The sequence below is a fragment of the Macrobrachium nipponense genome, chromosome 7 (assembly GCF_015104395.2).
Source record: "Macrobrachium nipponense isolate FS-2020 chromosome 7, ASM1510439v2, whole genome shotgun sequence".
NCBI classification, from domain to species: domain Eukaryota; kingdom Metazoa; phylum Arthropoda; class Malacostraca; order Decapoda; family Palaemonidae; genus Macrobrachium; species Macrobrachium nipponense.
The window spans coordinates 17,895,566-17,919,654 of record NC_061109.1 but is presented as its reverse complement, the minus strand read 5'-3'; the positions used below and the strand labels follow the sequence as shown (position 1 = coordinate 17,919,654).

Sequence of the window (24,089 nt, the reverse complement as noted above, 5' to 3'; positions counted from 1 at the left end):
CCAGGATGCTGTCGCTCACCATTGGAAAGGTGTTGCGAGGAAGTGTTTTTTTTTTCGTCAAGTGACTCTAGTTCAGATGTTTCCTCTTATAGAGGTTGGCGTAATAAGACTTCTAGACCGCTGAAAAGGTCGCGCGATGTTTCGCCTGCTGCGGTTCCCAAGAAGGTGGCGGCTGCCGAACCTTCTTGTAGTTTTTGGGAGGAGCCTGAAGCTTTTTCTCCGGCGGTTTCGATTTATCGCCCTTCTCTCATAGAATTGGAGAAGCCGAACACGCACACTCCTTCGGAGCCTTCTCCAGAGCCTCCTCAAGCGATAACTCCTGCGGCTCCAGACGTGTTTGTGGATCATCCTTCTACACCTCCCGCGCCTTCTACGTCGGTGGATCCTCAACCTTTGGTGTTTGAACAGATGAATGCCAAGTTAGGCAGTATCTTGGAGCTTTTTGGCAAGTCTCTTTCGTCCCCGAATGCGCTCCCGACCGCCTTACATCTTCCGCAGACTACTGTGCAGTCCTCTTCGCAGGCTCCTTTGCAGTCGCCTCTTCAGGCTCAGACTCTCCATGTGACTCCTCTTCAGACGCCACTTCAGGCGCCTGGTCGGACTCCTTTCCTGACTCCGTCTATGGCGCCACGTCAGGCTCTCGCTCGAGCGCCACCTCAGCCGCCAGCTCAGCCGCCAGCGCGGCCGCCAGCTCAGCTGCCAACGCAGCCGCCAGCTCAGCCGCCCGGATACGTCTCAGTACAGGCTCAGACATCTTCTCCTGCTTTCTCACACCCTCCTCGGACGCGTCAGGGTGTGACTTCGCCGAACAGGATTCCTCTTCCGATGGAATGTTCGCCAGTTTCGTAGAAGGAAGCTTCGGATTTGGAGGAAGAAAGAGAAGGACTTACAGAAAAAGACAAGCATTTGTCGGGGTATAAACTCCTTTTACGATCCTTCGTTGACAACTTTGGAGATTCTTTTGCGCCTTCCGTTCCAGTTTCTCCTAGTTCGCAGTGGAAAAAGGACAGTAAGCCTGACTCCGACTCCTCGTCCTCGTTCACGCGTTTCGTTCCTCTCGATTTCGGCTAAGAAAGCGATCAAGAAAGTTAACGCTTGGCTTTTGGAGAAGAGGGAACAGGGGAAAAATGTTTTGTCTTCCCCCTTCGAGACTTTCGTCAAGGAGCCGTGTCTGGTATGACACTGGAGAAGTTTTTTCCTGGGTGTGACTGCCTCCGCTCAGGGAGACTTTTCTAGTCTCGTGGACTCTTCCCGCAGAGCAGCCCTTAATACTGCTAAGATTTTCTTTTCAACAAATGAACTGGAGCATCTTTGCAAGAGTGTTTTCCGTGTTTTCGAAGTTGTTAGCTTCCTGGATTGGGCCATTGCTTCGCTGGCCAGGAAAGTCAAGTCATTTGGACTTTCGGAGGAGCAGTTGAAGGATTTTGCCTCGGTACTGGATTGTATCGATAAAGGCATCTGTGATGGAGCTTCGGAGCTCGCTGCCATTTTCGCCTCTGGAGTGTTGAAGAAGAGACAGCTTTGGTGCTCCTTCTTGTCGAAAGGGTTTCATCGAACCAGAAGTCTGCCTTGCTCTTCTCTCCTTTGGACAAGAAACACCTATTTCCGCAAGAGATTGTGAGCGAGATCGCTCAATCTTTAACACAAAAAGCGACCCAGGATCTCTTATCACAGTCAGTGAAGAAGCCCAGGAAGATAGCTCCGGTTCTTTCTGCTTCTCGGAGTGCTCCCTCCACGGAAGCTCCTAAACCATTTCGAGGGAGAGCTCCCGTTCGATCTTCCTCCAGGTTTCGTGGGAGAGGTAGAGCCTCTTCTAAAACCACTCCCTCTTCCATCAAGAAGTAGGCCCGTAGTCCTCCACACAGCAGTAGGAGCCAGATTACACCTTTTCTGGCAGACCTGGTTTCATCTCGGAGCGGATCCTTGGATGGTCCAGGTCCTGAAGGAAGGATACACCATTCCGTTCATCAAGCACCCCCCTCTCACAGAATTTCCTGTGAATTTGTCAGCCTACTCGGAGAACTCCGAAAAATTGCTGCCCTCCAACAAGAAGTTCTCGCCTTACTGGCAAAGAGGGCCATAGAGTTAGTGGACTCTCCGCAGGAACCAGGATTTTACAATCGCCTTTTCCTGGTAAAGAAGGCCACGGGGGGTTGGAGACCGGTGTTGGACGTCAGTGCCCTGAACGTCTTTGTCCTGAAGACGAAGTTTTCTATGGAAACGACCCAATCGGTATTAGCAGCTCTTCATCCTGGAGATTGGATGGTTTCCATAGACCTTCGGGACGCTTATTTTCATATTCCGATTCATTCGGAATCGAGAAGATTCCTGAGATTCGTGTTCCAGGGCCGCATTTATCAGTTTCAGGGCCTCTGCTTCGGCCTGTCGACAGCTCCACAAGTTTCACCAGAGTTCTGTCGTCAGTAGCCAAAGTGGCTTCATCTAGACGGGATACGAATATCCATGTATTAGACGATTGGCTTCTCAGGGCAAGGTCCAGACAGAAGTGTGTGGAGGACCTACAAAAGACTTTAAGGATGACGGAAAGCCTAGGTTTGTTAGTAAACAAGGAAAAGTCATGTCTCACTCCTTCTCGGAGAGGTAGTTTATTTAGGAGTGAGGACTGAATCAGTTCTTTTTAAGGCATTTTCCGTCTCGCAGAAAGGATCGACTCATGCCTGAACAAAATAGACGAATTTCTCGTCAGACAAACTTGCTCGGCGAATCAGTGGATGAGCCTTTTAGGAACCTTGGCTTCAATAGAGCAATTTGTAAGTCTGGGCAGGCTCAACATGAGACCACTTCAATTTTACTTGAAGCAGAAGTGGCAAAGGAAGAAGTTCCCAGACTCCTTCGTGTTCCCCATCTCGGAAGAATCAAACAGGACCTACTTTGGTGGAAATCAGAAGGAAGGCTAGAGGAAGGCTTGTCTCTAAGCCAGTTGAGCCCCAACCTTACTCTTTTGTCAAGACGCATCGGACAAAGGGTGGGGAGTACTCTGGGGAGAAAAAGGAAAAAAGGAAGTGTCGGGGGACTTTGGCAGATTCATCAGAGAAGCTGGCACATAAATCTAAAAGAGTTGAAGGCGATTCATTTGGCTCTAATGCACTTCAAGACAGAGGTAAGAGGGAAAGTAGTGCTGTTCAAGCAGACAACACCACGGCTCTCTCTTACATCAAAAAACAGGGGGGGACACACTCGTTCTCTGTGTGCGCGGCGGAGAGAGACCTACTCATTTGGGCGAAAGAGAACAAGGTTGTCTTGAGCACAAGATTTATTCAAGGCTCGAAGAATGTAAAGGCAGACATTCTCAGCAGGAGAGGACAAGTCCTCTCCACAGAGTGGACGTTACATCCTCAAATATGCAAGAAGCTTTGGGGGATTTGGGATGTCCTCAGTTGGATCTCTTCGCCACAAACAAGACAGCTCGTCTACCACTGTATTGCTCCCCAGTCCAGACGAGGAGGCGTTTACAGTGGATGCCATGCTTCTGGACTGGTCAAATCTGGATCTGTATGCCTTTCCACCTTTCAAAATGCTAAGATTAGTTCTGGCAAAGTTCAGAGGTCATCAGACGTCAGGATGACTCTGATAGCCCCCTTTTGGCCGGCCAGGGAATGGTTTCCGGATCTACTACTGCTGTTGACGGACTTTCCGAGAGAGTTACCGTTAAGGAAGGATCTACTCAGACAGCCCCACTTTCTGAGGTTCCATCACAACTTGTCCGCTCTTCGACTAGTCGCCTTCAGACTGTCGAGCATCTCCTCAGAAAGAGAGGATTTTCAAAGAGAGCTTCAAGGGCTATTGCTAGACCCAGAAGAGAATCCTCTGATCGAGTGTACCAAGCTAAGTGGGTCCAATTCAGAGCTTGGTGCAAAGAAGAAGGAATTTCGTCTTCTAAGACCTCTATAGCTCAGTTAGCTAACTTCCTTCTTTTTCTTCGTGAGAGAAGAAGCTTTCTACCCAGACGATTAGGGGTTATAGAGCTATGTTGTCTTCTGTGTTCAGACATCGAGGATTAGACATTTCTAATAATCAAGACCTCTCAGACCTGATTCGTTCCTTTGATACGACCAAGACAAAGGAGTCAAGAACAGTAGCTGGAACCTGGATGTAGTTCTTAAATGGCTGATGTCAGATAGATTCGAACCGATCTCCTCTAGTTCTTTAGAGATCTGACCAGGAAGACCCTTTTTTCTTTGTGCTTTAGCATCAGCTAGAAGAATCAGTGAGCTGCATGCTATTGATAAGAGAGTTGGATTCGCTAAGGGCAATGCCATTTGCTCATCAATGCTGGGGTTTTTGGCTAAGAATGAAAATCCCTCGTTCTTTCTCTATAAAGAACATTTCGGAGTTAGTGGGGCCTAATGAGCCTGAATGTCTTCTCTGTCCAGTGAGAGCACTTAGACATTATGTGCAAAGGACCAAAGGTATAAGAGGTAAGAGTGATAACCTGTGGTGTTCAGTGAGCAGATCCTTCTCGTCCTCTTTCTAAAAATGCGCTCTCCTTCTTTTTAAGGAATTTGATTTCTGAGGCACACGGACAATGTCAGGACTCAGATATCAAAGTGTTTAAAGTCAAAGCTCATGAAATTAGAGCAGTGTCAACGTCTATGGCCTTTAGACGTAATCTGTCTTTGAAAGACATTATTAAATCTACATATTGGAGAAGCAATTCTGTCTTCGCATCTCATTATCTGACAGATTTGCAAAACCACATATGAAAATTGCAGTACATTGGGGCCATTCATTGTGACTGACACGGTATTGGGTGAGGGAGAGAAGGATGTATCCCATTCTCACTAACTTTTCTCCTTGATTATTGTTTTTTGTATTTTTAAGGTTGTCTGAAGATACAGGGAGTTTTTTTGAGTATCTTTCAGTCTTTTAATGTCTGGTGTATTTCTTAAACGGTTGTGGTGATCCCTCGTTTTTCATTGTATTTTGTGGTGATTTGTACTGTGCCCTGAGCAGGGGCATTATAGTCTTGTCCGTTACGGTCACGTCCTCAATGGCAAGTACTTATTATTGTGTCCGACGCACGGATCCATATATCCTGTCGGTACAATAAAGGCCAGCAGACTACAGAGGCAGTAACCACTGAGTCAGCGGTCTTTAAAGGTAAGGAACCTATATCTTCAGATAATTCCAACAGTTGTTATTTTAGCTGCCATTGTCCCACCACCTAAATGTGTCAATCAGCTATATGTAACCACCGGGTAAGTTATATAAGTGAAAATGACATTTTTATAATAATATAAAGTTTCACTTATACTTACCCGGTGGTTACATAACGAAGCCCGCCCTCCTCCCCTCATATGGACAGGTAGGCATGAAACTTCTGAGTTCTGATTTATTGTTGGAATGGTTCCCGGTACCCGGTAGAGGGCGGGAGTAGAGGGATCACCTGTCAAACCATTAGCGCTACCGCGAATTTCAAATTCTGCCGTGACGTCAGGAGACGACAGCTATATGTAACCACCGGGTAAGTATAAGTGAAACTTTATATTATTATAAAAATGTCATATTTTAGTAGTATTCAATTATTTACCTTCATTTTACAACAAATTGGAAGTCTAGCACAATATTTTGATTTATGGTGAATTTATGAAAAAAACTTTTTCCTTACATCTGCGCGGTAACTCTCCCGAAAAAATGAGAAATTTTTTCGTCCGATTGTCGTAATGCTTGCACCGTTTTATATTAGCCATTTTATATATGGAAATGTGCGCAATTTCATGTAGAATACAACAAAAACAACCCATGGTTGTAGATTTTATCAGTTTTGAAATATTTTCATAGAGAATGATGTGCCAAAATATCAACCTTAGGTCAACTTTGTCTCGCCCGAAACGGTCGAAAACCGCAATTGTAAGCTAAAAGTCTTACATTCTAGTAATATTCTATAATTTTGCAACAAATTGGAAGTCTCTAGCGGTAACTGCCGAAAAAATCAGAAATTTTTTTGTCCGATTGTCGTAATGTTTGCACCGTTGTATACTATTAGCCGTTACATAAAGTTTTATATATGAAAATGTGCGCAATTTCATGTAGAATACAAAAAAAAAAAACCCTGGTTTTAGGTTTTATCAGTTTTGAGATATTTTCATATAAATAATGATGTGACAAAATTTCAACCTTTGGTCAACTTTGACTCGACCGAAACGGTCGAAAACCGCAATTGTAAGCTAAAACTCTTACATTCTAGTAATATTCTATCATTTACCTTCATTTTGCAACAAATTGGAAGTCTGTAGAATAATATTTCGATTTATGGGGAATTTTTCAAAAATACTTTTCCCTTACGTCCGCACGGTAACTCTTCCGAAAAAATGAGAAATTTTTTCGTCCGATTGTCGTAATGTTTGCACCGTTTTATATTAGCCGTTACATTAAGTTTTATATATGAAAATCTGCGCAATTTCATGTAGAATACAACAAAAAACAACCCATGGATATAGCTTTTATCAGTTTTGAGATAATTTTCATATAAATAACGATGTCTCAAAATATCAACCTTCGGTCAACTTTGACTCGACAGAAATGGTAAAAAAAAACGCAATTGTAAGCTAAAACTATTACATTCTAGTAATATTCAATCATATACCTTTATTTTGCAACAAATTGGAAGTCTCTAGCACAAATTTTCGATTTATGGTGAATTCATGAAAAAAAAATTTCCGATTATCGTAATGTTTGCACCTTTTTATATTAGCCGTTACATAAAGTTTTATACGTATATGGAAATGTGTGCAATTTCATGTAGAATACAACTAAAAACAACCCATGGTTGTAGCGTTTATCAGTTTTAAAATATTTTCATATAGATAACAATAAATAGAAAAAATTCTACCTTTGGTCAACTTTAACTTGACCGAAATGGTTAAAACTGCAATTGTAAGCTACAGCACTTACATTCTGGTAATATTCAATCAATTACCTTTATTTTTCAACAAATTGGAAGTCTCTAGCACAATATTTTGATTTATGGTGAATTTTTGAAAACAACATTTTTTTTACGTCCGCGTGTTACGAATTCAAGCATCATACTGTGATAATATTTTCTCTGTGTTGCTTTAACCCTCTTACGCCGACTGGACATATTTTACGTCGACATTTTTTGTCTCCCGTGTGCCGACTGGACGTATTTTACGTCGACTTACAAAAGTTTTTTTAAAATTCGCGGAAAAATACTTATAGGCCTACCAGCCTAAAACTTTTGAATCACGCGCCTTGGGGGATGCTGGGAGTTCACGGATCAAGGTGTTGTTTTGTTTACAATCGTTACGCAGGCGCGCAAGCGCGAATTTCTTTCTTGCCGCACTAAAAAGTATCTGTGACACATCTCGGAAATTATTTCGTCACTTTGACATAATTTTTTTACCATTTTAAATTAGCCGTTACATAAAGTTTTATATATGAAAATGTGCGCATTTTTATGTAGAATACAACAATAAAATACTCATGATTGTAGCTTTTATCAGTTTTGAGATATTTTCATATAAATAACGATAATTGCCAAAATTTCAACCTTCAGTCAACTTTGACTCTACTGAAATGGTCGAAAAACGCAATTGTAAGCTAAAACTCTTATATTTTAGTAATATTCAATCATTTACCTTAATTTTGCAACTAATTGGAAGTCTCTAGCACAATATTTCGATTTATGGGGAATTTATGAAAAAACTTTTTCCCTAACGGTCCGCTGCGGTAACTCTTCCGAAAAAAATCATACATGCGATTGTGGTAATGTTTGCACCATTTTAAAATTAGCCGTTATATAAAGTTTTATATATGGAAATGTGCGCAATTTCATGCACAATACAACTAAAAACAACCCATGGTTGTAGCTTTTATTAGTTTTGAGATATTTTCATATAAATAACGATAATTGCCAAATTTCAACCTTCGGTCAACTTTGACTCTACCGAATTATACTAGAATATAAGCTAAAACGCTTATATTCTAGTAATATTCAATTATTTACCTTCATTTTGCAACAAATTGGAAGTCTCTAGCACAATATTTCGATTTATGGTGAATTTATGAAAAAAATAACATTTTCTTTACGTCCGCGCGGTAACTTCCGAAAAAATCATACGTGTGATTGTGGTAATGTTTGCACCATTTTAAATTAGCCGTTACATAAAGTTTTATATATGAAAATGTGCGCAATTTCATGTAGAATACAACAAAAAATAATTGAAGGTTGTAGCTTTTATAATTTTTGAAATATTTGCATATAAATCACGATAAATAGAAAAAACCACGTTCGGTCAAATTTGGCTCTACCGAAATGGTCGAAAAACGCAATTGTAAGCTAAAACTCTTACAGTCTAGTAATATTCAGTCATTTATCTTCATCTTGAAACAAATTCGAAGTCTCTAGCAAAATATTTAGATTTATGGTGAATTTAAAAAAAAAAAATTTCCTTCCCTCCGCGCGCGGATTCTCCGCCACAAATCTCCGAAACGCGTACGTCCCATTCTCGGAATATCTGCTCCGTTTCATATTAGGCATTTCATAGAGTTTTATATATGAAAATGTGCGCAATTTCATGTAGAATAAAACGAAAAATATTTGAAGGTTGTAGCTTTTCTTATTTCCGAAATAATTGCATATAAAAAATATATATATAAAAAAATTCGACATTCGGTCAACTTTAACTCGTCAGATATGGTCAAAAACTGCAATTGTAAGCTAATACTCTTACAGTATAGTAATATTCAATCATTTGTCTTCATTTTGAAAGAAATTGGAAGTCTCTAGGACAATATTTAGATTTATGGTGAATTTTTGAAAAAAATATTTGTTTACGTCCGCGCGTTACGAATTCGTGCATTATTTTGTGATAATATTTTCTCTGTGTTGCTTTTATCGTTTTACAATGTGTTATATATGAAAATGATCGCAATTTAGTGTACATTACAATGAAAAACAAAGTAACTTGTTACCTTTAACCGTTTTGCTCACAGCGCGATTTGAATACAATTATATATGAAATTTCGTTTTTGCTCTATCATATATCGCATTATTTATATATGATAATGATAGTTTTTTTCATTTCTGGTGGTTCCATACTAAACTTCAGCCAATGAAAAAAAGGAGCCAAAAATGAACTCTTAATCTTGAAAACTAAGTGTGCTGTGATTTTTTGAAAAAAATATTAACACCTCCGGCACACGGGAGACAATTTTTTTTTACCGCTGCGGCGTAAGAGGGTTAATTGTTTTACAATTTGTTATTTACCAAAATCATCGCAATTTAGTGTACAATACAACCAAAAAATAATTAACTCATTAGCTTTAACCGTTTTGCTCACAGCGAGATTTGTATACAATTATATATAAAAAAAAGTTTTGCGCTAGCATATATTCCAATATTTATATATGATAATGATATTTTTCTTCATTTCTGATGGTTGCATACTAAACTTCAGGCAATGACAAAAAAGGAGCCAAAAATGAACTCTTAATCTTGAAAATTAAGTGTGGTGTGATTTTTTGTAAAAACTTTTTTTCCGCTTCGGAGCTCACTCGCGAACGCCGCCTGCATACGGGAGACACTTTCGGAAATACCGGCTCAGCGTTTAAGGGTTAATTCACTACCAGTGGTTAGTCTTTTCCTGAACCAAAAAAAGAGCAATTTATGAGGCTGTTTTGTTTAAATCCAGGGTTTTAACATTTTGGAGAGCTTGAAGGTACAAATTTTGTATAGGAGCGTACCTTTATATCTTAAAGGTAAAGGTACGTACTTATTTTAAGTGACTGTCAATTTATAGGGCTTTTGGACCCAGGCAGAGGGGTCCCTCATACCACTTGTGTTTCATTCTGGCTGAATCGAAGCGGTTTTCTCCGCAAGGCTGCTCTTTGCTCCATATGTATGAGAGCCTTGCTCCCTGAATGGAAGCCAATTTCTGGTGGTAGTAAAATCCTCCAAGGATTCCAGATCAGGTGAGAATGTTTTAGGTTTCATACAAGAAACCTTTAGCTCGAATGGCTGAGTGGATTTTTGTCTAGCTGCGCTACCCACCATCCTCTTCTTAATCTGGGAATCAGCTAACTTGAACAGTAGGTAAGATTCATTTCAAATAATATAAATTTTCATAATAAAATTTATTATTTGGATACTTACCTACTGTTAAAGTAGTCCCACCCAGCTTCCCCACAACTTAGTCAAGGAGAATTCTGACAAGAGCTAAAACATTTGAAACACACCTGGTGGAGAACAGGTAAACTAGGCAGTCATCCGGGTAGGCATTCAATTTTTTGTTTGAATGCCGACTTGCCTAATCGGCGGGGAGATATAGCTAACTTTAACAGTAGGTAAGTGTCCAAGTAATAATATTTTATGAAAATTTATATATTTACTGTAATATGTATCCTATTGTAACAGTACTGTGTCTACATTTACGTAACAACAAAATGTTTTCATCCTAACTCCAGAAGATAAGCAACACTAATTAAGTATTGGGGAGTTTCAGCTACATCAGGGCTTAAAGATTTCTAATGTAAACTGAAAACAAACTGTTGTTTGGGTTTTACAAAATACTCTGAAGCTTTAATTGCTTTTTGAATTTCAGTTGAGCCATTTTCATTGTGAATTGTTCTTTTCCAGCGAGTGCTGCAGGTAGCAACACTGGTCATGGTTCACAGAGTAGCAGTGCTGAAGCATCAGCTGTCAAAGCATGGAAAGTTGGAGACGAGTGTCTTGCTATGTGGTCAGAAGACTCTCAGTGGTAAGCAACATTTGTTATGTATTTTGTTTTCAGTGAAAAATATAATGTAAAATAAAAATGGATTACCACTACGTATAAGAAAACATCTATGTAGCCTTTTGTCATTTGTAGTACGTATGATTTTTTTAGTTACTTCTGATTTTTTCATGGCCTTGGATAAATTGGTCTGATGCTTTAGTGCTGATTGATTTGTAAACAAGTACAAACTTTTGTTTTTGTTAACCATGAACTAGTAGCTCCAGGAATTTGTATACAATCTGAATTAAAGGCTCAATTAAGTAATTATTAAGCAGTGAAAATAGTGGTAAAGAAGTCTGCCAATGATTAGGATTTTCCTATTCTTTACATAACCTTTTTCTCCTTACTGGCACATGACTGGATGGACAACTGAGACTTTTTTTACCTTTCGTTCTGTTCTACTTAAATGTTTTCACATATTTCTTTAAGCATATATATAAATAGTAATTTACTATACCAGTAACCATTCTTGTTCTCATAGAAGAACCTTGTGATACTAAGTATAAAGGTCAAAATATGTATTAATAAACATTACCTTAATATAACTTATCTAGCCCTAAATCTCCAAAAACCGCACCAAAATTTACCACATTGGCAACCCTGTTACCTCCTATTCTGTCCGCCAGTTGGCAACACTGTCGTTGACAGATACGAAAACCTTCCCTCAAATCAGTTGTTAACGAGCGCCCGTGTTGTTTACATCACGGCCGCTCTTTATAAATTTCCTTAAACGTTTTTGTGCCTTTAAAGCTTTCATTATTTGTTAAATGAGACTTTATATGAATTACCACTCACTCATTACATCACGAAATAGTGAATTAACTTTGATTTCTGTTGTGGTTCTTATCTTAAATTACGAACTTTTGCGCGACCCGGAACTACTGACCTGTCCAATTCTACAATGGATTACCAAGAAATTACGATGCTTCCTTCTGCCAGCAACATCAGGAACTGCCCGGTTTGTGGGACAAGGATGAGTAGCAGGGAGTATGAACCCCATGACATTTGTAGCTCTTGTCGTGGACAGGTTTGTGACTTGACTTCTCGTTGTGACGTATGTAAGCCCTGGTCTGACGAGGATATGACTGCTTATATGAAACGCCAAACAATCTTGCAGCGTAAAAGATCGGTTAAGGAGAAAAAGAAATCGATTGCTAGAACTGTATCTAACGAATTCTTTGACTTGGGCGCTCATGATTCTGGCTCTTCGGTTTCGGTATCGTACGACTCTGATTCCGAATTAATTGATGCTTTGCCCCCGGTACAACCGGTAATTAGTGAAGTTATTTCTGATGTGGATTCAAAGATTTTGGCAATGGAAACTACCTGGAAACAGAATTTTAAGAAATTACAGCTTAGTCTAGATAGAGATATTTCAGCTAAGTTTAACAATCTGTCAGAGAATTTTCAAGAAGCCTTTACTAGAATGTCTAACACATTTTAGATTCATTTTCAGCTCCTCGTCAGGTAACCTGTCGACAGCACCATGGGTAACGGTGCGACAGATACCCCAGCTTGTGAACCCCGTCGTGGCGAAGGCCTAGGGGGGATCCGGTCCGGGCAGGTGCCTAACGAATCTTTACCCAACGTGTCCCCTGTTAGTCCCGTAACAGTGCCAAAGGGCGCTTATTTAGGAGAAGGGGGGAGGGATATTAGTGTCAGACCTAAGATAGCTAGTCGTCAGGATTTTACTTCAGGGGAAGTTTCTAAGTTAGGATCTGACGATGATGATGATGATGACGCGGATTCGTGTGATATTGATGTTTTCCTCGAATGGATGTCATGATGTAGAATTCAAGAAACTTTTTGATTTAATTTGAGTTTTCTTCCTCAGGCGAGGCTAAAGAGCAGAAGCAGCCTCCGCCTCGTTGTATTACAGAAGGGATTTTTCTTGACGGTCCTTCCCGGTCACGGGAATTTTTATGTTTTCCCTTTGCCCAGAGGTTCGCGAGAGTGAGGGCGGACGTTGCTGCTAAACTTTCGAAGGTGATCGGGGAAGGGAAGAGGAAGCTCTCTTCTCTTCTACGACCGGAGAGGAGTTTACCAGGTGGTGGATGATTCTTCATTCTCTCGACCCCCAAGCCAAATCCTGATTTTGTCCGACTTTCAAGTCAACCTTGCCTTCTAAGGCTTCGGTCTCTGTCTCAATTGAAGATTTTTATTGCTATGGAGTCTGTTATGAGCTCCTTACAAGAAGCTCAATCCTTCAATATGTGGGTCCTCGGAGGGCTTTTAATGTATATCAAGGACTCCGGGTTTGTTCCTCCTGATGCTCCTCTTTTTGAGAAATTCTGCTCATCTATTTCAATCGCTTCTGTACATCAGAACGAGCTTGCTGCTTCAATGCAGGCCTTTCTTGTTTCTCTAAGGCGTAACCTTGTATTTGTCGCAGTTACCCTCCTCTGTATCGGAGATTCAGAGAAACCGTCTGTTGTCCTCTTCTCCTTTTGGCGATTTCCTTTTCGATATTTCTGTGCTTTCTGAGGTTTTGAAGGAACATCAAGGTGATGCCTCTTCCAAGCTCACTGGGCCTTATCAAGAGCTTTTTCCTCTGGTCTTCCTCCCGTTCCTTCAAGAGTAAGCGTAAGTTTAGGACCAGATCTGTACCTTCTGCTCCAGCCCAACAACCTCTTTCTGGCTCTTTTTTTTTTCCAGAGTAACATCTCAGGTTGCTGGGTGCCTCTTCTTCATCCTCTGGTGCTCACCCTTTGAAACGCGGGAGAGGTTCTTGGCGTGGCTCTAAGGGCAGAGAAAGAGTTCAACCTCCAGGAGACCTTCTTCTTCTTCTTCTTCCTTGTCTCTGCGTAAGAATTTTCGGAAGTAGGAGTCATCACCTCGCTGGAGACCGCAGTCGGAGCTTGTCTCTCCCGCCATTGGTCAGCTTGGCAGGGGAGAGCGGTGATGCTTGGGTGGTGGAGGTCCTGAAGGAAGGTTACGAGATCCCTTTTGTTTCCAGACCTCCACTTTCCAATCGTCCTCTCGAGTCAGCAGTTATTCCCCTCACTCAATCAGGGGTCAAGCCTTGGAGAAGGAGCTTTCGGCCTCTGGAGAAGGATGCCATAGAGCGAGCTCCTCCTTCTCCCGGGTTTTTGTTTTACTCTCGGATGTTTGTAGTTCTAAAGGCCTCGGGTGCCTGGCGCCCCATCATAGATCTTTCGGTTTTGAACAAGTTCATTCTAAAGTCCAAGTTCAGGATGGAGACGGTCCAGACTGTTCTTTCATCCGTCAGAAGGGGGACTGGATGATTTCCATCGATCTGCAGGATCTTATCTGCAAATCCCATCCATCCAAGAAGCAGACCTTACCTTCGTTTTTCACGGACTCGGGAGAAATTTTCCAGTTCAAAGACCCTTTGTTTCGGCCTCACCACTGCTCCACAGGTCTTTTCTCGGGTGATGGCTCCTGTTTCAGCTATTCTGCATCAGTAAATGTAGGATGCTTCGGTATCTGGACCAATTGGCTAGTCCAGGCCGAATCTCTAGAGAAATGTCTCCGGTCGAGGGAGATAGTTTCTGTCTCTTTGTGTCGAGTTGGGCATTCGTGTCAACTTCGACAAGTCCAATCTAATCCCTTGCCAGATCATGACTTATCTGGGGATTGTTTTGAATCCCAGATTGAGGGCTTCTCCCGCTCAGAAATGGATAGACAGCTTCTGAGTCTGATTGAAGAATTTTTGTCCTCCTAACGCAGCCAGTTTCTCTTTGGAGGTCTCTCCTGGGCCATTTGTCATCCCTCATCCAACTGGTTCCCGGAGGTCGTCTCAGAATGAGGTCCCTTCAGTCGACACTTCGCCAGTCATGGGATTTTGTGTCCGAGGACACGATAGTCGCCTCTTCTCCACAATGTCGGAAGGATCTCCGTTGGTGGATGCAAGTTCACCGCCTCAAGTCAGGGACATCTCTTCTTTCGGTTCCTCCGGACCTAATGTTTTGGTCAGACGCCTCGGATCAAGGTTGGGGCGCACACCTGGGCTCCGAAGCCGCTTCGGGCCTTTGGTTAGAGGAGGAGAGGATCATGTCAATAAATTGGAGGGAACTGAGGGCAGTGTACCTGGGCCTTCTTTCATTTCAGGAACAACTGTTGGAGTCGGTTGTCGCGATCTTATTTCGTCACTTTGACATAATTTTTTTACCATTTTAAATTAGCCGTTACATAAAGTTTTATATATGAAAATGTGCGCATTTTTATGTAGAATACAACAATAAAATACTCATGATTGTAGCTTTTATCAGTTTTGAGATATTTTCATATAAATAATGATAATTGCCAAAATTTCAACCTTCAGTCAACTTTGACTCTACTGAAATGGTCGAAAAACGCAATTGTAAGCTAAAACTCTTATATTTTAGTAATATTCAATCATTTACCTTAATTTTGCAACTAATTGGAAGTCTCTAGCACAATATTTCGATTTATGGGGAATTTATGAAAAAACTTTTTCCTTACGTCCGCGCGGTAACTCTTCCGAAAAAAATCATACATGCGATTGTGGTAATGTTTGCACCATTTTAAAATTAGCCGTTATATAAAGTTTTATATATGGAAATGTGCGCAATTCATGCACAATACAACTAAAAACAACCCATGTTGAGCTTTTATTAGTTTTGAGATATTTTCATATAAATAACGATAATTGCCAAATTTCAACCTTCGGTCAACTTTGACTCTACCAAATTACTAGAATATAAGCTAAAACGCTTATATTCTAGTAATATTCAAGCATTTACCTTCATTTTGCAACAAATTGGAAGTCTCTAGCACAATATTTCGATTTATGGTGAATTTATGAAAAAAATAACATTTTCTTTACGTCCGCGCGGTAACTTCCGAAAAAATCATACGTGTGATTGTGGTAATGTTTGCACCATTTTAAATTAGCCGTTACATAAAGTTTTATATATGAAAATGTGCGCAATTTCATGTAGAATACAACAAAAAATAATTGAAGGTTGTAGCTTTTATAATTTTTGAAATATTTGCATATAAATCACGATAAATAGAAAAAAACCACGTTCGGTCAAATTTGGCTCTACCGAAATGGTCGAAAAACGCAATTGTAAGCTAAAACTCTTACAGTCTAGTAATATTCAGTCATTTATCTTCATCTTGAAACAAATTCGAAGTCTCTAGCAAAATATTTAGATTTGATGGTGAATTTAAAAAAAAAAATTTCCTTCCCTCCGCGCGCGGATTCTCCGCCACAAATCTCCGAAACGCGTACGTCCCATTCTCGGAATATCTGCTCCGTTTCATATTAGGCATTTCATAGAGTTTTATATATGAAAATGTGCGCAATTTCATGTAGAATAAAACGAAAAATATTTGAAGGTTGTCAATAAATTGGAGGGAACTGAGGGCAGTGTACCTGGGCCTTCTTTCATTTCAGGAACAACTGTTGGAGTCGGTTGTCGCGATCTTTGTCGACAACACCACACAGGCAGTCTCGTACTTGAGAAAACCAAGGCGGCACACAGTCAGATCTTCTCACTCAAGAAGCCCGATCAATCCTGTGTTGGGGCAGAAGACATGGGGATTACGTTGGTCCCTCAGTTTATCCTGGGCCATCACAACGTCTTAGCAGACGCCTTGTCGAGACGAACGAAGTTCAAGGGTCGGAGTGGACACTTTGCCAGGAAGTCTTCGACAGCCTCAGGAAGAAATGGCCTGTCACAGTCGATCTGTTTGCCACCCCACTGAATTTTCGGTGCCAGATATTCTTCGCCCCTTACCAGACTCCTCAGAGTGCCGGGACAGACTCTCTTTTGCAGGACTGGGAGGGACTTCAAGCCTATGCTTTTCCTCCGTTCTCTCTGGTGAGGTCAGTCCTCAACAAAGTGAGGGGAACAAGCGTCTGGATCTCACCTTGATCGCCCCCTTCTGGCACAGAAGGAGTGGTTTCCCGACCTTCTGGAAGCACTGGTGGAACCCCCCATTCGCCTGCCAGAGAGACCAGATCTTCTCAAACAACCCCATTTCATCGGTTCCATCAGAGGCTCCACATGCTTCATCTTCATGCCTGGAGACTGTCAGGAGGTTCTCCAAGCACGGTGGGTTCTCCTCCAGAGTGGCGCGACAGTTGGCTCTTGCCAGACGGCAATCAACCAGAGTAAATTATCAGGCTAAATGGTCGGTTTACAGACGTTGGTGTAAGTCTCAAGGACATTCAATTTCTAGACCTTCCTTACCGAAAGTAGCGGAGTTTTTAGTTCATTTACATCATGACAGGGCCCTGTCACCTTCGTGCATTAAGGGTTTATAGGTCTATGCTTTCCTATGTTTTTAAGGCAAGGCTCCCTGAGATCTCTTCATCTTATGTCATTAGAGATTTACTTCGATCTTTTTCCCTATCTCGACCCAGGCCACAGTGTTTCGCCTCTGACATGGGACGTTAACAAAGTCCTCCAAGCCTTAAGGTTCCCTCCCGTTTTAGCCTGAATTCTGCCAAATTTAGGGACCTCTCTTCTAAGACACTCTTCCTTGTCTCACTGGCTACAGCCAAGAGGGTGGGTGAACTGCAAGCACTCTCTTTTCTGGTTGCCAGATCTGGTACAAGACATGATTTTGTCATACCTTCCTGAATTTGTCGCAAAGACTGAATCGTCTGATAATCCCATTCCCAGGTCTTTCGTACTGAAGTCGCTGGTCGACTTTGTTGGTAATTTAAATGAGGAATTAGTTTTCTTTGCCCTGTTAGGGCGCTCTCATGTTATTTACGCCGCACGAAGGACATTCAGGGTCGTCCCGTCATCTGTTTGTTTCACAACCCCGAAATGGCAAGAGACCTATTTCAAAGAATGGTATATCCTTTTTTCTCAGAGATCTGATCGTAAAACTGGTGGTTCGGCTGCTGGGGAAGACCAGACGCCGAGAGCACACAGTATTAGAGCAGTTGCTACCTCAGTAGCTTTTATGAAGAACGTCTCAGTCGCCAAGGTGCTTGAGGCGGCGACTTGGTCTAATTCTGTTTTTGCCTCTTTTTACTTGAGGGATATATCTCTAGTTTCTAGGCGACCTTCGTTCTTTGGGCCCGTTGGTGATGGCAGGACAGGTCGTCAGACAGGAGAATTAGGTAGTCTTCCTGTTTTACGTTTGGTTGCTACCTGTATATTATTCATTAATTTTTTTGTTGTATATTTTTTTTTTTTTTTTTTGTATTATAACCCATGGCAGTTTTTGACGTAGTTATAATGGGAATTAGGCAGTTTGGTATTTAGGTGTTGTTGATGACAAGGACTGAACTGCTTGGCAACTCATGCTGCTTCCATTTTCAGTGTGAAAAGTGGTTCCAGCCACTGGGTTGTCGGCACTGGCGACTACGCTTCTCCCAGAGTCGATGCTGACCTAGGACTAGCCACTGGTTCGCTTGTCCTGACGACTCCTGCTTCTTCCACTGTCCTGGACAGGAATTAGGTCGATGGATCGTCTGCTGTCATCTGGTGACTCGCTCACCATCTACTTTTTGTCTCACCTGTTTTCTCAGAGTCAGACACGTCGTGTGAGATCAGGCGACATTTAGTAGCCCTGAGTTTCTTGTTGACGAAGTCGGTTGCGTTGATACACCCCGATGATCGTGTAAAACAATGAGACCAGGTTGGAGTGTCAGGCATTCGTCCTTCGGGACTGAATCGCCTTTTTGCTCCGCGCTCCTTTCTCTTGGCACCAGAAAGCTCGAGTTAGGAGTTTGCTCATGAGCCGATTCGTTGCGGGGGGGGGGGGGGTGGCGACGTTGGGTTGCGTTGATACACCCCCAAGGTTTGCTTAGCTTTGAATTGCCCAGACAGTCCAGACACTCATCCTTTAGGGAAAGAATAGTGCTTGATAGTCTTCAGGGTGCAGCCTTGCTGTCCGCAATTCGTCTGATGGTCACCTGGGACGGTCACCTGACTTTAGTACAGACGGACTGACTATGCACTTACTCCTTGTCCTGTGTACCGCAGTGTGGCATTATGGTAGGAGACTTTGTTAGTATCTTTGACCTTGGTTGAGTTTTGACTGCCTATGATATATATTTCCTTTGTTTGTTTTCTCCTATTCTGTCCGAAGGGGAAATTGTATTCAGATTCCCTCCTCCTTTTCAATGCGGTTAATCGGGCTAGATAAGTTATATTAAGGTAATGTTTATTAATATGGAATTTTTATTCTAAAATTAATATTAATAATACTTACCTGTATAATTTATCTAGTCCCACCCATCCTACCCCACGATCTGCCTATCACAACTGATTTGAGGGAAGGTTTTCTGTATCTGGTCAACGACAGTGTTGCCAAACTGGCGGACAGAATAGGAGTAACAGGTTGCCAATGTGGTAAATTTTGGTGCGGTTTTTGGAGATTTAGGGCTAGATAAATTATACAGGTAAGTATTATTAATATTAATTTTAGAATAAAAATTCCATACTAGTATCCTCTTCATATATTTTCCTCTCATAAGTATTTTATGAAGGCCAGAGATGGCACTGAGTAAGCGTGCACAGCATTGGAATCTCTCTTATCATTACTGAGTGGTTCAATATGAAAAATTGTTGCTACAGCATTCCGAAAAGTTACATATATTCTTAATTTCATTGTCTTTATCTGTGTGGTGTTATTTGTGTGTGTGGATTTTTATTTTTGGTAACTTTTGAATGTGTACTATTTATAATGTTTCTTGCAATAGGCAGTATACAATAGCAGAAACTCCTTTTTGTGTTTTGCTATATTTTCAGTTGGACTGTTAAAATTATATAAATGTCTTAACATTATTGGAAAGGCTTGCTGTGGAAAAGTCTTTTATTATTTTAAAAGACTATGTTTTCAGTCATAAGCGAAGAAAAAGCAATTTTCTGGAGCCTCAGATTGTGGAACCACCTCTTGAGCCACATTGTTGCTGGTTCATCAGAAACTGGGGATTTAATCCATGGGTTTCTAGAAAAAGCTTAAATCTTCCCAACTAGAAAACCTCATCCGTACGAGTCTATTTGCACAGGATACGTATAAGTTACTGGCTAAATCTCATATTTTACTGTTTTCTATGGACATAAATTATGCTTGCATCATAGACAGTCAGCTGTTAAAAGAACTAGTTTTTTCTATTGGAAAATGACTGGAGGAAAAGTTTTTGTGATTAATTGTACACTCCATGGGTGAAAGTCCCTGTCTGCATCAGTGTTTTTAAAGTTACATTGATTTTTACTTCTTTTGTGAAAGACTGAGTCAATCAATGGTCTATCCTCAACAGGTGTTGGTGGTTTAGATTGGAGATTTATTTTTAACATTCTTTCAGACCTAAGCTATAGAGCTTGAAAGATCCCCAGTTGGACAATATGATAATGTCCTGTTCCAAGTTTGCCTTGTGAATAGTAATCCTGCTTAAGCAAAATATGAGGTACATTCCCAGTATGAAAAATTACAATAATTGCTACATCAGAATAAGGCTTCTTTTACGAAGATGGCCCTTTCCATTTCTGCCAAGAAAGCTCTCGCGAAGATGAACGACTGGATGAGAGACAAAAAGGAGCGAGGCAAAAAACTGCATTCGTTTTTCCCCCTGCAAGATTGGCCTCAAAATCTAGTGTTTGGTACGAGACTGGAGAAATCCTGGGCCTGGGAGTCCCTGCCTCCTCTCAAGCAGATTTCTCCAGTATCGTTGATGCCAATCGTAGGCACGCCTTGTCTGCAGCGAAGATTATGTGGACGATGCAAGAGTTCGATCATTTGCTGAAGGGCGTGTTCAGAGTTTTTGAGGTCCTGAACTTTCTCGACTGGTCTCTTGAGTGCTCTCACCAAGAAAGTAGAAGCGAAGGACTCACCGGACATACTTAATCTCTTGAGCGTGATGTCTTGTATGGACAAGGCATTAAGAGATGGAACGAATGAAGTGGCAGCAATTTTCACGGCAGGGATCGTGAAGAAAAGGTCCTTCCTCTGCTCCCTTACGGCTAAAGGGGTCACACAAGTACAAAGAGCAGAGCTTTTGTTTGCCCCTTTTTCTAAATTTCTTTTCCCTCAAGAGATTATAAGGGATATTGCCACCTCACTTACACAGAAGACCACACAGGACCCGATCTCGAAGGCAGCCAGCGGGGTTTTGCCTTCCTCGTTTGCGGCCAAGAGAGCGAGAGAGGAGAAACAGCCGCAACAGTTATTTCGAGGTAAACAGTCCCGAGGTTCGTCGGGAACTACTAGGAAGTCCTCCATAAAAGGCGGCAAGCCCCCTTCCAAAAGGAGGTCTTGAAGTGAAAGTCCTCCAGACACAAATAGGAGCCAGGCTTTCTATGTTTTGGGAAGCCTGGAGAGACAGAGGGGCAGACAACTGGACCCTTCAAATCCTCAGGGAGGGCTACAAGATCCCGTTGTTCCGATACGTAATACAAATCATCGGTCCTTTAACAATAGGAAGTAGCTAGCGGCAGCTGGAATGGTCGTAAGCTTCGAACAAGGGGAGAACGGTAGTTAACTGCTTGGCGCGCGACTGGGAGGTAAACAAATCACTTTTGCTTTCGGCCGCGGGTGTGAAGGACGTGTTCGTCATCGCTCTCTGCCCGCTTCATCGTCGTATGCTTTGTTTATATTGTGTTTCTACTAATGGTTTGTTTGACTTGAAAATGAAACTGTAAGTACACTGTTTTCATTTTCATTACTAATTATGAACCAACATGGAGCTATCGCCGTAGATGTGGCGATTTCCTCTCTTTTCATGAATTGAACCCTTGAATTATGTCTCGGTGCCGAGGGCGGGCGCGCTCGCGCCGAGTCATGTATTTTGGGCGAACGTGTGTAATTGAAAAATGTAAGTACTCTTTTCATTATATTTTTGCCCTGTGCGTTCGTTACCGAGAGCGTGATTGCGCTCGGCACGAGCCTTTTTTGTATGATAGAATGCAATGAAAGTGGATTCGCAATTGCAGTATTCTTTTCATTTTCATTTATTTATTTGCATAAAATTTAATTTGGATAAATTTTCGCTCTTACCCGGGAATTGATCCTTACGATTATTTTCTGTGAAAGTGAAATCGCAAGTGCAGTATTCTGTTTCATTTTCATATATATTTTATGATAGCATCATTTATTTGGATCAAGTTTCCGCTCTTCCCCGGGAATTGATCTTTTCCCCTTTAAGTTCTATGAAGTGAATCGCAAGGGCAGTATTCTGTTTCATTTTCATATTACTTTTCATTGCTGTGCGGGGGTAGGGGAAGCGAAGGTCTGCCAGGAAGTCGTCGGAAAGCTCTCCCGCGACTCCCTTGGTATCCGATTCTTCGTCTTCTTTCCTGCCCCCCCGCTCAGCTTCCTCGTTGTATTTTGTATTTGGGGTCTTCCTTGCGTTCGGGGTGGGGCATGTCTTCCCCCCGTGCGTGAGGGAACCCCTCTTACTAATCTATCTGTGCTACCGCAGGTGCTACATCCGTGGGAGACGACCTTGGACAGGTATGGACCACTGCGGCAGCAGGGCGTGCCTAGCATCCACGGGCTGCTGCAGCGTCTAGCGAGGTCTGGGGCGGTCTCCACTACTTCCACGGCCGCTTATGCTGCTCCCCCCCCGCCTGGTCTACACTCCCCATGCTGTGTCGGTGACGCTGTCTGCCGCTACTAGGGCCGCCGCCGTACCGAGGGGGAGTTGCCGCCACCGCCTGTTTTCTTCGTGTTGCCTGCCCCAGACTTTCCGCTGTTTCCAGACAGCTCGCCCCTGGACCGGCCCGCCAGTTACCCAGGTTCATGCTGGCTGCCGAATGATTCTAAACGAGGCGTTGTCGCCTGGGGGCCTGCCGTACCTGACCGCTTGATGTGATTTCCCCGCTGCTGGCCCTTATCTGTCCCATTCTGGGTTCTACCGCTGCCGCTGTTCCTACATCCCCATGCTGTGTCGGGAGCTGTCTGCCCTACTAGGGCCGCCGCCGTACCGAGGGGGAGTTGGCCGCAACCGCCTTTTTCTTGCGTTTCCTGCCCCAGACGTCCGCTGTTCCAGCAGCTCGCCCCTGGACTGGCCGCCAGTACCCAGGTTTCACGCTGGCTGCCGATAATTCTGACGAGGCACGTTCGCTGGGCCTGCCGTACTGCCGCTGATGTGATTCCGCTGCGGGCTTGGCTGTCCCTTCTGGGTCTACCGCTTGTTCCTGATCTGTCATGCTGGTCCTGCCCACGGGTGTCCTTCCCCATCCCAGGTCCTTCCGGACAGGTGCAGTCGGGCCGTGTTGCTTCGGCAATAGCCCCGGCTCCGGCCTGGATGGAGGACCTGACGACTGTCCTGCGTGAGCTTTCGAGGAAGAGGAAGAAGAGGAAGGTGTCATCTTCGTCTTCATCGTCTGCTGCTGCCTCTTCCCCTTCGACTTCTAAGGCCCATAAGCCGAAGAAGAAGAAGGCTGCCTTCCCCCCTAAGAAGTCTCCTTCGGGAACTTCTAAGGGCCCGTCCCACCCGGTGGGACGGGGGGTCCTTCTGCTGGTCCTCCTGCTCCTTCGGGAGCGGGGCCCGGTCTCCCCTTTCCGTAAGGCAAGAGATAGAAACCGGGGACCGCAGAGGGAAGTATCGGTTAGCTCTGGTACTTCCTCGCCTGGTGCTAGCGGCGATGCCGCTACGCCAGGTTCCGGCTCGGTCTCTCGTTCGCGAGAGATCCCGAGTGTGCGTTCTCCCTCGGGAGACCGTGCAGCCAAGTTTCGGCGCCAGAGTTCGCTCGGCGCCAAGACGCGGCACGGAGCAAAAGGCTGGTGAGAGCCGCTCAGGTGACTCTCGCCAGGCCAGCGGCCGCTCTTGCAGCGACCAGCTGGTAACCCGGGTTTTCCCCCCTAAGAAGGCTCCTTCGGGACCTTCTAAGGGCCCGTCTCGCTCCGGCGATTCGGGGAGCTCTTCTGCTGGTCCTCCTGCTCCTCGGGAACAGGGCCCGTCTCTTCTCCACCAAAGGAGAAGAAGACGGGGACCACAGAGGAGTGACCAGCTTCGGCTGGCACTTCCTCGCCTGGTTCTAGCGGTTCTGCCGCTAAACCAGGATCGCCTCGGCTTCTCGTCGCGAGAAGTACCGAGTGGACGGTCTCCCGCGGGAGACCGTCCAGCCAAAGTCTTGACGCCCGAGCTCGCTCGCCGTCAAGACCGAAGCGCGGAGCAGAAGACTGGCGAGAGTCGTGCAGACGACTCTCGCCAGGCCAGCGGACGCTCTCGCAGCGACCAGCCGGCTGCTCGGGCTGACGTGACGGTCTCCGACCGGCCACGCGCTGAGGCGAGGAAGGGGTCCCCGCGGCCGTCGGTACCGGAGCCTCACCTTTGGTACAAGGCTCGACGCGCGAGAAGGACGCTCACAGTCTCACCGCGACAGCGAGCCTAGCAGGTCACCTGACCGCCGCTCCCACAGGGACGGGCGGATA

The 24,089-nt window shown here is 43.5% G+C and overlaps 1 protein-coding gene across 2 annotated transcripts in view; it reads left to right on the top strand.

The window, feature by feature from the left end:
• The window catches only part of LOC135217729 (survival of motor neuron-related-splicing factor 30-like), a 161,777-nt gene that overhangs the window by 23,796 nt on the left and 113,892 nt on the right, over positions 1-24,089 (top strand). For both annotated transcript variants that reach the window (XM_064253730.1, XM_064253731.1), the window contains exon 3: positions 10,619-10,739. In XM_064253730.1, the coding sequence (XP_064109800.1) occupies positions 10,619-10,739 (121 nt within the window). The remainder of the gene's footprint in view (positions 1-10,618; positions 10,740-24,089) is intronic.